The sequence below is a fragment of the Ceratina calcarata genome, unplaced genomic scaffold (assembly GCF_001652005.2).
Source record: "Ceratina calcarata isolate Rehan_Ccalc_2016 unplaced genomic scaffold, ASM165200v1 scaffold337.2, whole genome shotgun sequence".
Classification (NCBI taxonomy): Eukaryota; Metazoa; Arthropoda; class Insecta; order Hymenoptera; family Apidae; genus Ceratina; species Ceratina calcarata.
Genome location: NW_017156497.1, coordinates 390307 through 405800, shown reverse-complemented (window position 1 = coordinate 405800; position 15494 = coordinate 390307). Strand labels below are relative to the sequence as shown.

Below are 15494 nucleotides of genomic sequence, written 5' to 3'. Positions count from 1 at the left end.
GCAATATCCTGTAATTGCGAGAAAAAAAAAAGTTTCAGATTAATTAAAGTGGCGAAGAGTAATGAAAAACTTGCAATTTTCTATGAGGGAGCGAATGCGTTTAGTAGATAACGAATATTATACTGACGGGGGCCGTCTTTGTTGCAGGATGCCGGAACGACGGGATTCCAGTTGCACCGGTTAAAATGAATCGCCGGGAGGACCCGCTGTTGCGGCAGCATCGCAACCGCTTGCTGCAATTAGCCGAGGCGACGAACATCAAGCCTGGCCGTGGCAGCGGGAAAAGGCGAGGCCAGAGGCAATCAAACGCTTTCGGACCCAGGTCAGTCTTTAATTAATCATACAATCATCCACTCGAATTATCCTCGTCGACGTTTGTCAGGTTTACATGAAGTTATGGCAGAGATTGGAAAAATCAAACGGAAGGACATTTGAACAGAGAGGAGGTAGTAGAGCTGAGCAAAAGGTTAAACGACGCATCACAGTTATTTTTCTCTCGGCATTATTCGTATCGATTATAAACCCCCGGGTCTGTCGTCGACGTTTTTATTACCCTCGGACGTTTCTCTCCTCCTCCTCCTCTCCTTGGTTTAATCGTTTTTGACGGATGGAGAGAGCGTCCCCGGGATGAAAATATCACCGGGGCACGGGAAACTATCCGCGGCTTTCAGTCGGCTTGCATAATTAACCCTTTTAAGCCGATATTACACGTGTCTCGACGTCGCATTCACCCGCGCGTTACACTCATCCCTCTTTGTCCCTCTGTCTCCTTTGTCCGACCCTCCTTGTTTCCAGCTCTTTCACCGTCCGCCCCCTTTTTTTTTTTTTTTAACGTACCGACGACGACGAAATTCCTTTCACGGATCCCGTAGGGACTGCGTACACACGCCGTCTTCGCCAATTCTTACCCCGGCTTTTCATCGGTTTCGTATTGCCAAATCCGCGGAGAGATGAAACGCTGTGTTACTTGGATCAACGCAGAGTCGTCGAAAGCCTCGAAAGGAAGACAGATTCTCCGTCGCGAGATAAACCTTTTTTAGGGACGACGTCGGGTGTTCTCTTTAGGGCGCGTGCCACCAGGCATCGGTAGTCGATACGTTGTAACGTTTCTGTTGGGAACCTGCCGAGATAAGATCGTTTTCCAGACCTGTTCACAGAACTTCTGGTAGTTGCTCTTATCAGAGAACAGTTGCCTTCTGGTCTAACGCGACTGAATGACTGAATATTGTAGATTTTTTTATGGAAGCATTTTAAAAAGTTATCTAAGTTGGTCTATTTTTTCGATTTGTTTCAGTAATGGAGGACCGAGTCGCGTGACCCTGCAGGATATCGTGAGAAGCGATCCTGGATACACGCCAAACATCGAGCATTTAGTGTTTCCGGAGCGCAAGAGCAGCAATCCGAATTTGGCCAAAGCGGCCGACGAACAACAGCAGAATAAATCTAAACCGAACACGACCAGCTCGGGCAGGTCCAGGCTCGCTGAAGTGTTCTCCAGGCATTACTCCAGGGCCTCCCAGGACTCCACTTCCAGGAAGAATCATCTAAACGTACGTGTTCGTTCTGTAGACGAATTGAATCTGAAGAATTAAGAATGAAAATTGCATTCTTCATATTCAGTTTGACCCAGATTTCTATAATCTGTACGAGGTCATTCGGATGTTTCCCCCGTTTGGTAAACAGGCGATGATCGCCGAAAGGAGAGGCTCGAGTATAAGTAATAAAATACACGAGCCAAATTAGTCTGTGACTCGTTATCAGAGGCGCCAATTTCGGTGGCAATTAATCCTGAAAGAATCTCGTCCGACAAAGCGATAGGAGAACGTTTTTGCCGCTCGTTCGATGGTAGAGACGGGTTTGTAACGAAAATAAAAATACTTTCTCATCGAAGTTGCGTAGCCAGTCACTCTCGACCGTATTTGGAAGTAGAAGCGGCTTCGGTTTAGCTCGTCTCGTGTCACGAGTCGCGTCACGGCATTGCCAGAATGCTTTTATGCAATCTCCAGGACCTGATTTCCAAACGTGTCCCACAGATATTCTAGTTTTCATTTCTCCCATTTTATATTTCAATCTACAGAAATAAAGTGCGATGCTCTTCGAGTCTATCAAGAATTTGTATTTATACTTAATTTAATTTTCATTAATTCTCATTGTTTGAAATATGAATTTGTGATTGTGATTGCAGAGCACGTCTCTGGACTCCGGGTCGTCTTCCCATCAGGCTCAGACGGGGAGCGGACCGACGCCGGCGACGAGGAGTCGTCGATGGCTGTCGCAGAGCTCGCAGTCGTCGAGTAGGCAACATTCAGCCGAGGACGGTGTCCGTGGGGGCAACGTGGGCGTCCTAGGGCCCGTTTCGACCTCGTCCTCCAGCCAGGCCCCTGCTCCCGCCCTGCCGCCGCGCAGAGTCAGTCCAGCCGCGGATTCTGCCGACGTTTCAAACACAGCCGGCCGCGACAGGTACGCGAACGTTCTTCTTTCTTATATCGTTCAGTCGAAATCGTCAGTGAAGTGACTTTCGTCTATCAGTAAACTAAATGAATATTATGATTTTTTAACAGTAGGAGACACGTCGATTTTTATTGCGTTTTATAAATTGACAATGTTATCAGTGAACATGATAGATTATGGTTCACTATTCCAACCGAGCCACGAGTGGCAAATAGTTTATCCGACGGGTAATTGGAGCGAGCCTAGTTAATCTTGGTATTAATATTTCGACCGTGGTTTGAAAAGTAGAAAACAATACAGATGGTCGGGAATCCTTTGTGGCGGAAATGATGAATATGATAGTCACCCGATGAAAGTCCGGGTAACCGCCGCGGGTCACCGGAGGAACGTGTTAATTTTTTACGTGGGCCACGGGTTCATTGTCCCCTCGAGTGTTTTATTCGTCGGGCCAAAAAAGGAGCTCTTGCCAAGCGAATGGGTGTCGCCGTATCTAAAAGGTTTATTCGTGAATACAGTTTCACAGTTTAATTAATCATCACGATTAATCGAACGCGTCAGCAGCAGAGTAAACTATTTTAATAATTAATTTCTAATTGCAAATTATAATAGAATTTTTGGTAAGACGTGATTGTTTGATATTTGAACAAGTGAGTGCGAGTTGAATACCAAGAGAGCAGAGATTCTGTGGACAATGTCGGTTAAGAGGTAAATATAATTAATTCAGGACCATTCTGGGACAGAAATGTCTTTAGGTGTTTTATTATAATTCTCACGCCTGAAGAGATACAATTATTTAATTTACTTATTTTTACTAATACAATTATTAAGCCTTTTAATAGTTTTCCATTAGAATTTAGGAAATGGGTCTCTGAGAGGCTTGCCAACAATTCCATTTAGCTCCTTATTTTATGAATGATCAGTGCTCGTCTTCGCCCCGACAGCGTTTAGCCTCATTAATGATAAACGGTTCAAGTGTCACGTCGCATCCTGAAATCCGTTTGCTAAAATACTAGACAACCAAAATTTTCTTCTGCATATCAAATAGCGTGGAATACGTGGATTTAAATCCTCTGTTCTATTCTAGTATTCTTGTTAATCTCAACCAGTAAAGACTGTCTTAATTATAATAATTAATAATTGTTTGATTCACGTTTGATAATCGTCAGAATGTTTAATCTTTGAAATACCGAAGGTTTATATTTGCGGAGCAGGTTGTTGCCCGCTTTTCTTCCCAGTCCTCGAGTCGAGTACAATCCGCTGGTATAAATATTCATCGCTCACTACGGTGGCTGGATATAGAGAGATAGGACCAGATAAAGATGTCACGAGGGAGATAGAAAACGAGGACGTTGCATCCATCGTGAATGTCTACAGACTCGCGTGTAATCCGGCATAAATGAAATGCATTTCATCTATGCCGGAAATAAACTTTGAGTTGATACACGCTTGTCGAAATTAGGGATGAAACATGACCGCGACCAATTTCTTTCTTTTTATCACTTGTCAAAGACACAAAAGGTAGTGGTAGTTTATGTAAAGGGTGGGTCGTTGCAGGGGTCAGAACGTGTCGATACTGCATTTACGCAGCACGTCGGACCCGTGGGAGGTCGGCTCGCAAGGTTCCTCGTACAGCGTTGGCAGCAATAAAAGTCAAAGTGGCAAAGCAAAGTCCGCCGGTAGCGTGCGTGGCTCCTACACCCGTGGCACTTCGATACCATCCTTGAAACGTCACGACCCGTCGACGTCGGCCACTTCCAGTTTAAAGCAGCATCGACAAGAGACCCATGGACCGGTGAGTGCAACGTTTTATACCAAACTAGAGGCTGCGTTTTTATTCAGAATTTATAACCCGGTTGAAAGAACGATTCTTCCTATAAATATAATCAGTCAAAAATGATTTACTATCACGTTGCTTTATTCCTATCATATACGTGGTATTGTTTTGCTTTCAAAGCACCTCCGGAACTTTTCTCGATTCCTTTGTTTAAATTTCGATACACCCCGCCGGCGAACTCTTTGAAAGTGAAAATAAGCGACGATAGTTTGAAGTACCGACGGATGTCCAGGTGGCTCGACGCCGAGAATCATCGAACTCGTACCTGTCGGGGACCAGCGGCACCTCCGGCGAGCTGTTCATCACCGGCGACTGCAGCAGAGAATTGTCACCAGTGCGATGGTGCGACAGAGAAGTGGACGGAGTGTATCTGGGTCGATCAGGCTGGGTCCAAGTGCAGCAACGGTCGCTCGACGAGAATCGTCGCGCCAACTACGAGAGTAGTTTAACCACTGGAACATTGCCGTTGCCGCGGAGAACGATGGTGAAGCTGGCCGATTACCATTGCAACAGCGAGCCGGGGAAATGTCCGGAAGAATTCCTCAGGTTGGACAGTCAGAGGCCGGACTATCTCGCGTTGCAGGATTACGAGTCCGTCGCGAGCAGCACGTGCACCTCGCCTCACAGCATCCCAGAGTCTTACTCCCCGCCGTCGATCACGCCGATCATTTCACCACCGCCGGCTTTCCAAGACGTAATCGGCAAGAATCCATCCGCGAAAGTCGGACGAAGTAACTACGGCAAAGCTCCGTTCCTGCCGAGATCCAACGCCATAGTAGACAGCGACATAATCAGTCCGCCTCCCTCGCCGCCGCATCAATTAAACTGGAGCTCCTTACCGTCTTCCTCGAGGAAGTCCAACGCGCCGTCGAGAAGGAGACAAAACAGTAATCAGCAGCAACAGCAAACGCAACAACAACAACAACAACAGCAGCAGCAACAATACAGAATGGCGCAAGCTAAATCGTTGGAGGATCAGTCTTCTTCAAGGAGGTCGCAGTTCATCCAACGTTACTTAGAATCCTCCAGCTCGTCGTCGTCCTCGGTCGGTTTTCGAAGTTTGGACAGTTGCGTGACGAGATCAACGATGCCTAGACTGGCGGAGAACACGGATTCATCGGTGGAAGGATACGACGACGGTGACGACGAAGACGACGTTCCTAGCTCGTCTCTGAATCTGAGCCTCGTGTCTTCATCGATAATAGCGTTGAACTCGTCGAACGAATCGATCCGAGCGAACGGCGAGCGGATCTCGCCGAACAGAACTCGGCATCATAGAAGTCAACAGGGATTGAGGAGATCGCCGGGATCCTCGGAATCCGGTAAGCTGTCGTTCAACTCGCCCTCGTCGTCCTCCTCGTCGTCGAGCAGCGCTGACAGGCAAGGGAGATCGCCCACTCCGAATCCGTTCCGACGTACAAACGCCGCTAGACAGCATCAGAGTGCGAGAACCACGCAAGTGTCACCGGATTCTCACCAGTCGAGAGTGAGAAGATCCAGGAGCCTTCAGTTACCGGAGAAGAGATCGCCGGGCGCCGCGGCGCCCAACAGAGACTCTAACGAGCCCCACCGAGTGGTCGTCAAAATTTCCACCGACAGAGGAAACGACAGGAAGCGACTCCAAAATAGAAAAGCGCAGTCGACGGAGGTCGCGTTGAACGAGGAACTCCTCCGCGAGACCGAGGCGGTCACCGAGTTCCTCTACGGGACGAGGAGCCGCGCCGCGGCTAGAAGTCTGATCTCCAGTCGTTTCGAGCGTCGCGAGGAGAATCAAGAACAGAGGCAAAGGAACAATCCGAACACGTACGACGTTTACTTCATCTCGTCGAAGCAGCAGCAGCAGTCTGGCAAGACTCAACAGCAATCCCAACAACAATCTCAACAGCAGCAGCAATCTAGGAGACCGAAGACGTTGCAGAGGGGCGCCACGACTCCCAACACGAATCCCTCTACCTCGAATCAGAATTTTTGCATCAGCCCCGACACGAAGCTCCGTTGCAACAGCAGCACTTGCGATTTCTGGCCGCACTGTTCCCAAAGGGACACTCTGTACTCCCCGAATCAGGCTCCCACCGTATTTATGAAACTGTCCCAGAGCTATCCGGCTCATCAGCGGCTCCCGCAGGACTCCAACAGAGGAAGCGCCAGCTCGTCTCCGGCGTCGTTAGAGCGGATGGACGATCGTGAGCTCCGTGAGAATTCCCGGAAGAGTCGACCGCGCGAGGCGAACAATTCCAAGTACCAAGAGAGGCAACCGAAGAGCGTCCTAAAACAGCCGAACCGCTGGTCGCCCATGGAGTCGAACGGTAATTCCAACGAGAAACAGCATCGGTTTTATCAGAAGCCGGAGTTCGCCGGTAGTTTCGAGGGCTGCGAGAATAAAGACAGAAAAATCTCCCCGGTCCAAGGGAAGGTTAAATCTCCCAGTGGACAGGTCGTCTCTCCGTCTACCACTTCCTCCTCGTCGAGCGATATCTGGGTCACCACTTCCGACCGGACCGTCACTAAAAGTCCAAGGAACGTGAAGAGTTCCGGTGCTTCTACTCCCATGGAAGACGCCGTGATCGGCTCGTTGAAGACGCTCATCGAACCACCCAAGGACGGCATGCTCTCCAGGCCTGGAAGCGCTCCCACCAGGGGAGAAGACACCCTCACCGCAGACGCTTCTCTAGATCCTCATCAGCGGTCCCTGTCCCTGCCGAAGTCGTTCCTGACTCACAACACCGAAGGGTGAGTCACGATTATCCTTTCTCATATTTTAATTGTTTAAAACTGACCCATGTCTCCAGTTTAATCGAAGCCTTTTATTTGAACTGGAAACATTTAAATTGCACGCGGTTACCTGGAGATTCTGTTCCGATCGAAACCACGCCGGCGACTTTATTCTGAAACTAACAGATGGCCTTCCACAGCGTTTTCTCACCTGTTACCGAGATATACAGGTGCTCGTAGATCAATTCTCTTTTCACTCGAATGGAATGCATTATTGGGAACATTGCTCTGAAAAACTGAGGCGAAGAGGAAATTGTTTGAGAATAGGTTTAAGTTGAAGATCGTGGGAACAAGATCATCAGTTAGGATACCACAAATTGGGTGAAACGAACCCAACTCAGATTCCTTCTGATACGCATTAATTAGGAACTTGGTAATTACTTGCACTGGGAAAACGTGAAAGAAAATAGAGAGAGGAATATTCAGGTTTGAATTCTTAAATTAACGTGTTCGTTTATGGTAATTATTCAGTTTTTACTAATGCCAATTTCCAGAGGGTATGTCCAACTATCAATTATATGATAATTAATGAACGTTTGCATTTAAGAATGCAAAATGAAATAATAGGAAAACGTGGGATTATTCTTATTGATAAGCTTCACTATCTATCAATTATTCCGTTCGATTTATCCCTTGAATCAAGGACAAAAGCTGTTAAATCGACAATCAATTTGCAATCGGATGATCGAAAGAATCGGTTTGGATTTGCTAGCGTAAGTGAATTGAGGAATTTGCACCTGCAACTTGCCGCCGATGAAATTACACGTGTTCGCCTGCCGACGGTGCAGAAGATCGACTAACGTTCCCTGAATTCGTATTTCAATCCCGTTGTTAAAACCAGACACCGCCGACTCCTGCAAAAAAATGGCAATCTTGCAATTTAGGAAAAGTCTCCTTTTATGATGATTTTTTAAAATTCTGTGCAGCAGAATAGGAAAAAATGAAACAATAATAATTAATTTAGATAAAATTAGGATAATTAGAGTCTGAAATGCAAAGAGTTTAGAAGTTGGCGACGTTCTCACCTGTGCGCAATAATAAATCGAATTAATTTCGGAACGAAACGAACTGGAAAAGGTCCTAACGGTAGTCAGAACGTAACACCGTTTTAAAGTGACGTTTAATTATCGTCTCCGTAATTTTAATCGCGATCTGAATCTCGCAATGTTCCAAATTAATTAATGGAACCGCGCTCGCCGATAATTCATACGGTTTATAGTTAAACTCGGTTACAAATCACAGTTGATAAACGCCAGCCTTTGTTTATACGTTTATTTATCGCCGGCATTCGTTTAGAGAAAACCACAGAGCGACTCGCGAGGCGGCTTCTTTCACGCCGTGCAGTTCTGCATTAATTAGATTCGCGTCGAGTGTTAAAATTTTTATACTCTTAAGAAAACAATATTTATTAACGAACGTTTGTACGATCCTTCGATGGTTCGCGGAATTGAAAATTAATCACGCGTTTTACTCTCTCATGTTCATTGTTAGAAATTTATGGAGTATAAAAAAACGTGTACCGAAGGAACTCTCATTCGATTAGAATTATCGTCATTCTTCGAACTATTTCCAATGCCATTAGACGCAATTAGCGATGATTCTTGGTCGAAGTTTTAACCCACGTTGCTCCGTTCTGTTTCGTCAATTATTCATTTCCCGGGCGTTGTCCCCGGCGAAACTTGGCGAGAATTATCTATTCCGGGAACTTTCATTAATGTTTGGAAAAATATTACCTCGCGTATTATACGTCGTCTCCGCAATTTACGCAGCAAATTTCCCCGGCTCTTATCGGTGCTCCGTTAATTAATGCGTTCGCTAAATAAAGTTACACTCTTTCTCATAATACGTCTAGGATTAGGCAATAAATGAAAGGATTTGACGCAATTATTATTGTTCTAACGCGAATTAAATATTATTCAGATTTATTCTGGACAAAAGTCGCGTGTAATTCTCGTTCATGGCTAAAGTTGACAGTATGAAATTTCCATTCTGGCTCTGTTATTTCCTTCTACCTCGCGTCGACTCAGCAGTTTCTTTAGACTTATGGGGCTTTCAACTTTTCAGTAAAATGTCTGACGTATTTTCAACTCGTCGCATTCGTTCTACGACAGAATCGCTTATGCGAACTCCCTGTTTCATAAAATTGCAATCATTTTTAATATCAATCATGCTTTAAGGATGTACAGTGTTAGTTTTTGTTTTTTCTCTCTGGCTCCGGAAGAGCAATTAGTACAGTTTAACGCAGACCATGCCTGGCATAAATAAGCCTAACTCCTACGCTGGTCGCATAATCAGCTGGATTAATAACGAGAATTCCTCGGGACGAACTCGTAAAATATGCCCAGCTAGAATTACGCGTGTCGAAGAAAATAATTCAGTGAAACCGTTGAATGAACCGTATGAACGTGAATTATCCTCGTACGATTCTGATTTATCGTTTTACCCCTACGGGGGAAAATACAAAAAATAGTCTGGTTGTACGTCACTGACGGGAGTCGATAAAAGATATTTCAGAAGTTCGATACAGGATTCGTGTAGAAGTGAGTTCGATATCAATAAGCCCCACGGTGGAAGTTCAGTAAAAGTAGCCCCGGGCTAGATTCGATAAAGGCGGTCCGTAGATTCCACAAGTCGGAGAAACTTCGATCTCAGATTGCGAAACCAGCAAACTTTACGAGAATAATTTTGTACCAACGATCGATCGTGAATTCATTAAATTCATCCATTGTTCGATCGATTCTAAACGCAATTTTATTTCGCGTCAAATAATTTTCATTTGGTGAAAAAATCCGGTGGGTAAAAGCAGAAGAACGCGAAGAAGCGTCGTGACGTTTTATTATTTTTTTTTTTTCATCGTTTTCCACGGTTAAAAAAGGAGACCAGGAGCACGCGATGTGCCGGTTTTATCTGCGACCTCGTTTCATCTTCACAATTTTTACGAGGGCAACGGTTCCTCAGGATATCTCGTTCCGAAATTCCGCCATCGTTTCAATGGCAAAAATAATTGCATTCGCTGATCGTCGTTAAATATAATTGCGGCTGCTATTATTTTTTACTTACGATCAAACTTTGATTTATTAATGATTTTTAGAGAATGATAATTTTCTCACGTTTCGTCGAAACCTTTGACCCGAGAAATTTGTCCTTATTAATACAATTCTTACGTTTCGATGAGTCATGAAAAGGAGAGAACGGAATGATCGTAAAACGTGACTAGAGAGAAGATCCCAGGGCCACTGATAACAATTGACCACGTTTTCACATCGACTACAGTCTAAACAAACTGTTATCAGGACTCCCGGTCGATTAATCACGTACGTTTCGATAAAATCGTCAGGTTTATGAATCACGGCTCGTAATACGTTCTCTCGTTTCGTTCTTTATCGTGTTCCGATTGTTCGACACTTTATTCAGGACAAACTAATATATAAAAGTCATATTTCATCGATTAGTTTCCATTCACTTATTAATCAGAAGTTTTATTTCAATTAAATTACATTTATTAGTGAAATTATTAATTAGGATGAACATGCAATTTGAGATCGTAGTTCTTCGCTTGGTACCGTTTCCAAAGACTTTGAAAACGGTACCAACCCAGGTCTCACCGCGTGGAGGTGACTACGTTCGAGACCCGGACAGTGGACAATCCCCACTGCCCCCTTCCTTATTAAATTACCACTCTATTATACGGAGCGACTATGGTAAGAGATTTTATACGATTGCGAACAAGACTCTAACTATTGACTCTAACTATGGATTAACTAATGACTCTAATTGGTAACTAAGGTGAGAACAAAATGCCAGATTCCACTCGGGTAGCCAGAGTTCGAGCCGAGCAGGACCCTGCACCCGAATGACCGTACCCCTGCGCAGGAATGCTCTGACCACGGCCACCCCGTCTCACCGCGTAAAGGACCATTCGATCCAGTGCGCCTTACTGCGCGTGTACATGGAACAGGAACACCCCCAGCGCCTTACGGTGCAGGCCACCGAGATACAGGACCACAACTCTTTTCTCCCCCCGGTACTCGAGCGAAATCTGGCTGGTAAACTACTATTCGCGGCGCGGGTATACTAAAACGCGAGCAAAATGGATTGACTGAAACGAGAGAGAGGGATGAAGTTAAATTCGCTCCGTTATAGAGTGGAATTTAGGAAGGCATACTGCACACTAGTACCGGTACCCGCACACGCATACTCATACTCATACCGCACACGCATACTGGGATGGGATGGGAAAAGGGGTAACTCGACCGGCGCTCACACCGATCGAGTGACCCGAGGAGCGCGGGGACCCTGTTTATATACACTCTCGGCAATCAACGGATTGGGAGAAATGACGTTTGCGCAAAATGATTGGCCGATTCTTAGCTCCTGATTTGCATATTCGTTTCCTCCCGCATTTATCGATAATCGGGCAGGATTTTTTGGGTCATTCCAAAGGGAATGACCACTTGACCACTGACTTTATCTACCCACCCCTAGGATTGGTCATTCGGTCATCTGGTCAAGGATCGCGAAATAAAAATTCTAAGATTCGTTTCTATTAATTTATTAATCAGAATTATTAATTTTTACAATGTACATAGATTCGTGTATATAATTATAATCAGTATACATAGATGAATTAAAATATTAGAATCTCTTGATGGAACGATGATAGAAATGCATCTGAATGCACGCAGTCATGAAACAATGACCGGGTCTTTAGAGGATTGAAACGAATCGCTTTATCCCATCCATTAATCGAAAGGATGTTCGTTTTCAATCAGGGGCGATCAGTCGAGTATAGAACGGCTCAGGATTTTTCTGTCCGAACAAATAAATGTTTCCCCGCGATTTACTCCGAAAGAGATCACTCTTAAGTCTGCGAAGCTCCTCCATTCGTGAGGCGTTCGAGCGAATCGAGGAATTCCCCAAACCGTACGAACCCTTTTACGCTCCACTCCGCTCGGGCTCGTCCGCAAAACGTTCCATCCACTTTTGCCAGCCTCCATTGATTTACTACCGAAACCATTAGCCTTTTATTCTTAATCGTTATATTAGCAGCAGTTTAATTCATACAGGATTCATACAAAATTTCCTATAAGGATCGTTTCTTCAGATTTTCTTCATTTCTAATACTAGAAAGACTGACTGCTTTTGGGCAATATAGGTATATACCGGAAATGGAGGAGGGTAACTAGAATTATTAATAAACGCATTTATATGTTGTAGAAAAAGTGAGAAAATTCTAAGAAGTCGTGTCATTATATACATAATTGTTTTTCTAATTCAAATTAAAAAGCAGTCAAAATGGCTTCCTTGGGCAATTTAAAATCTAAATCTCTGCCACGAGTTTAAGACGTCTAACAAAAATCTTTGTTCAATATTCGAAGCAATGAACTTTTATAAGAAATTATAATTCAGAGGACTGTTTTTTAATTTTGCCATCTCTTTTGTTTAAACTATACGAACATGTGAAGTATACTTGGTACCGGTTCGGTGAGGCGGCGCACCGGGACGCCGACCGTCGACGTCAGCCGAGAGTGGCGCGCAGGGCGCTGCGGGACGCCAGTTCACCGTTCGACGCCGACTCGTCTACATGTCCTTCCGCGCGTTCGTTATCATCTCTTATCGGTCTATCAACGTGTCGACCTCGCCTCTCTGCGCATACGCCCCCGCGCAATTTGTTTACGGCTACCTCGAGAAAATTCCGGAATCCTTTTCGTGAAATCGTGACAGTTTTTCCAGCAGTTTACGTGGTTCGCCTAGTCAAGTGGTGATCGAATCTGGAGAACGCACGTCCAAATTCACGGTATTTCTCATTCCTAATCTCCTAATTAATTCTTTAGTATCAGTAGACATCTACGGAATACAAGAAGTAAGTTTGGTTTATAATTTAGAGACCAGTGCTTTCCCTTCAAAATCAACAAATCTGGAGAACGCTTCTACTTTTTAATTGTGATCGTTTTATTATTTTTTAAAATGGACGAACGTATTTTATGAGGAATTTCGGTACGACGTTTCGCAGCCAGCCGGTACCTAGTCGCGTATCGATTTGTCATCGCACCTTGTTGCGTACAGAGCAATTTCTCATGCCCGCGTTTCATCCTGTTTCTAAAAAAGAGAAATAGTTCTATCGTTTCCTCGTTCAGATTCCATTTCCTGGCTTCTTACATAATTAATCGACCAATCGATAAGAAGCACATTGTAGGTCAGTAGCGTTTGTAGGTTATAATTATTTGTAATAGCGACTAACTTCAGGACTAGGACTGTCTTCATTTAAAAAAACCATCGAAACTAATATAATTATTTGTAATAGCGACTATTAGTTTCGCTGGTTTTTTAAACGAAGACAGTCCTTGGAATGTCCTTGGAATTTTCATTTCGTTCTCATTTTATTCGCAGTAATTTCAGTGGATTCTTTCGTGCGAATTATTCGCGGAATTCGAAGGGCGAGTAAACGTTGAACGGTTCAAGGGTCTCCAGGAGGATATCGATTTCGTACACCAGAATTCGTCCGTCCTTGAACGTACGAAAATACTGCCGTTCGGCGAGTAGGTCGCAGGATTCTCTCGCTGGAAACCTGTTCACCTTCGCTGGTTCCCGCGGCTCGTCTCTGTTTAGTCAGAGCTCGGAGAATCGAAGTACGTGACTCGAGTCATGGCAGGAAGTGGCTTAAATACTGAATCATTCATATGTTTACAGAATCACATGATTCCATCGGTTAAATTTCATTTACTTGCGAATAATTTGCTATCCGGGCGTCGAACCGGCCGTTACGCAACTGGGTTACCGTCATTTCGAATCTCGGACTCGTTTCTCTCGCGAATTCTCAGCAGTGCACGAATGCACGCGTTCCATGCGACTATTGTCCTCGGATTAACTGGCAGCTGAACAATTTTCGATTAGAACTCACGAAATTCGTGATACGACTATCGGTTGCTGTTCTATGAAACTGTGAACAACGCGGATACCATCGGTTTACGTCTGCAATTCCATTAGCTTCCGAGAATTGTAGGGAACACAGGTCAAAGCACTGGTCTCTCAAAGCTGATGTATTAGCTCTCCCAGCCGTGAGTCTTTTGTGTCTTTCAGTTTATTTCAGAAAAGCTGATAAAAGAATTCGACCTTAATAGAATTCTTGATTAATTTTATTAGACGTTGCAAATTTTTATATAAAATGAAACGCGTCGGAATTTTTTCGAGGAACGTTCGACTCATTTTTATTCTTCTTTTTACTCTAGCGATTCGATTGGAAGAATTAATTTATAGTAAATAAAAATCGAACGGAGCCCATGAACGTGGTTGCGAATCTCGATTCGCAGATTCGACATGTCAAAGCGTGAACGGAGACTCGGACGAATCGTGGAATCGTGTTTTAATTCAATTATAATTCGTGTGGTAACGATCGACGGTGTTTGAACCGGCGTCGTCGTGTTTCACGATAAGTGAAATGAGTGAGAAAGGTGTCGTGTCGACGCTGAAGAATCGCGAAAGGGTCAGCGGAAGTATATTCTGGAGGCACAGCTGGCACTGCTCCGCCTATTTGTCAAGGGAATCGTCCTTCGGCCAGCTGAACAGTCCGGTCAGAAGCTGGGACAACATGGCCAGAGCCAACAAGTAAGATGACTCTCTTCGGATAGTTAAAATAATTAAAACAACTCGGTTCGATATAATTTCCGATCCGATCTGTTCCACGTACAAGTGTAATCGTTTGTACGATCGGAACGCAGGACAGCACGCAGTCTGATAGTCGTAAAAGAATTCGATTAACTCCAACTGGTTTCCCTGGGAACGGCCGCTAAGTTAAAACTCTCAACTTTGAAATTGAAAAAGAACTCCATTCGAAATTCGCAACGCTCTTGGAGTAAATTTCACGCGTGCTGCTACGGCTCGTACCATGCAAATAGAGAATTGCAATCGAACGGTTCTCGTTCTCTGGTCTCGTTCTTTACCAAAGGTACAAATCGAACGAGTTCCGATTCCCTGAAATATTCAACGAAGAACTGTTGATCATGTAATAAATATTCTGTCGGAGTTGAGGATGTATAGGCTGTATACTTGAACAGTGTTTGTATGTTTAATTTGTTATTATAGATTACTGTTACTGTTAATAAGCTAGAATTATACTGATTTTATATTTTTTATAGGTAATAGTATCATCTACAACTTTTACGTGAAGCATTCTTCGATATTTTGAGGAAAAAAAAATTTTCGATTTTTTTGAGATTTTTCCTAAGGGGTACCCCTTCAAATTTTGCGAAAATTTCGTTTTTTGCTAATAACTTCTAAACCGTGGGAGATACGGGAAAATTGCATAGGACCTTTCTTGTAGAGCTTGACGAGATCTACAATTTCCATGTAAAAACTTTTCGTTAGCGTCAATAGTTTACGAGTAATTTGCAAAAAACCGTTTTTTCGTTTTTCGTCAATAACTCGTAAACTATTGATG

General features: G+C 44.2%; 1 protein-coding gene across 6 annotated transcripts in view; it reads left to right on the top strand.

The window, feature by feature from the left end:
• The window catches only part of RhoGEF3 (Rho guanine nucleotide exchange factor 3), a 51018-nt gene that overhangs the window by 10624 nt on the left and 24900 nt on the right, over window positions 1-15494 (top strand). For all 6 annotated transcript variants that reach the window (XM_026813517.1, XM_026813520.1, XM_026813516.1 and 3 more), the window contains 5 exons: window positions 148-322; window positions 1295-1550; window positions 2186-2460; window positions 4006-4243; window positions 4518-7015. In XM_026813517.1, coding sequence (XP_026669318.1) covers window positions 148-322; window positions 1295-1550; window positions 2186-2460; window positions 4006-4243; window positions 4518-7015 — 3442 coding nt within the window. The remainder of the gene's footprint in view (window positions 1-147; window positions 323-1294; window positions 1551-2185; window positions 2461-4005; window positions 4244-4517; window positions 7016-15494) is intronic.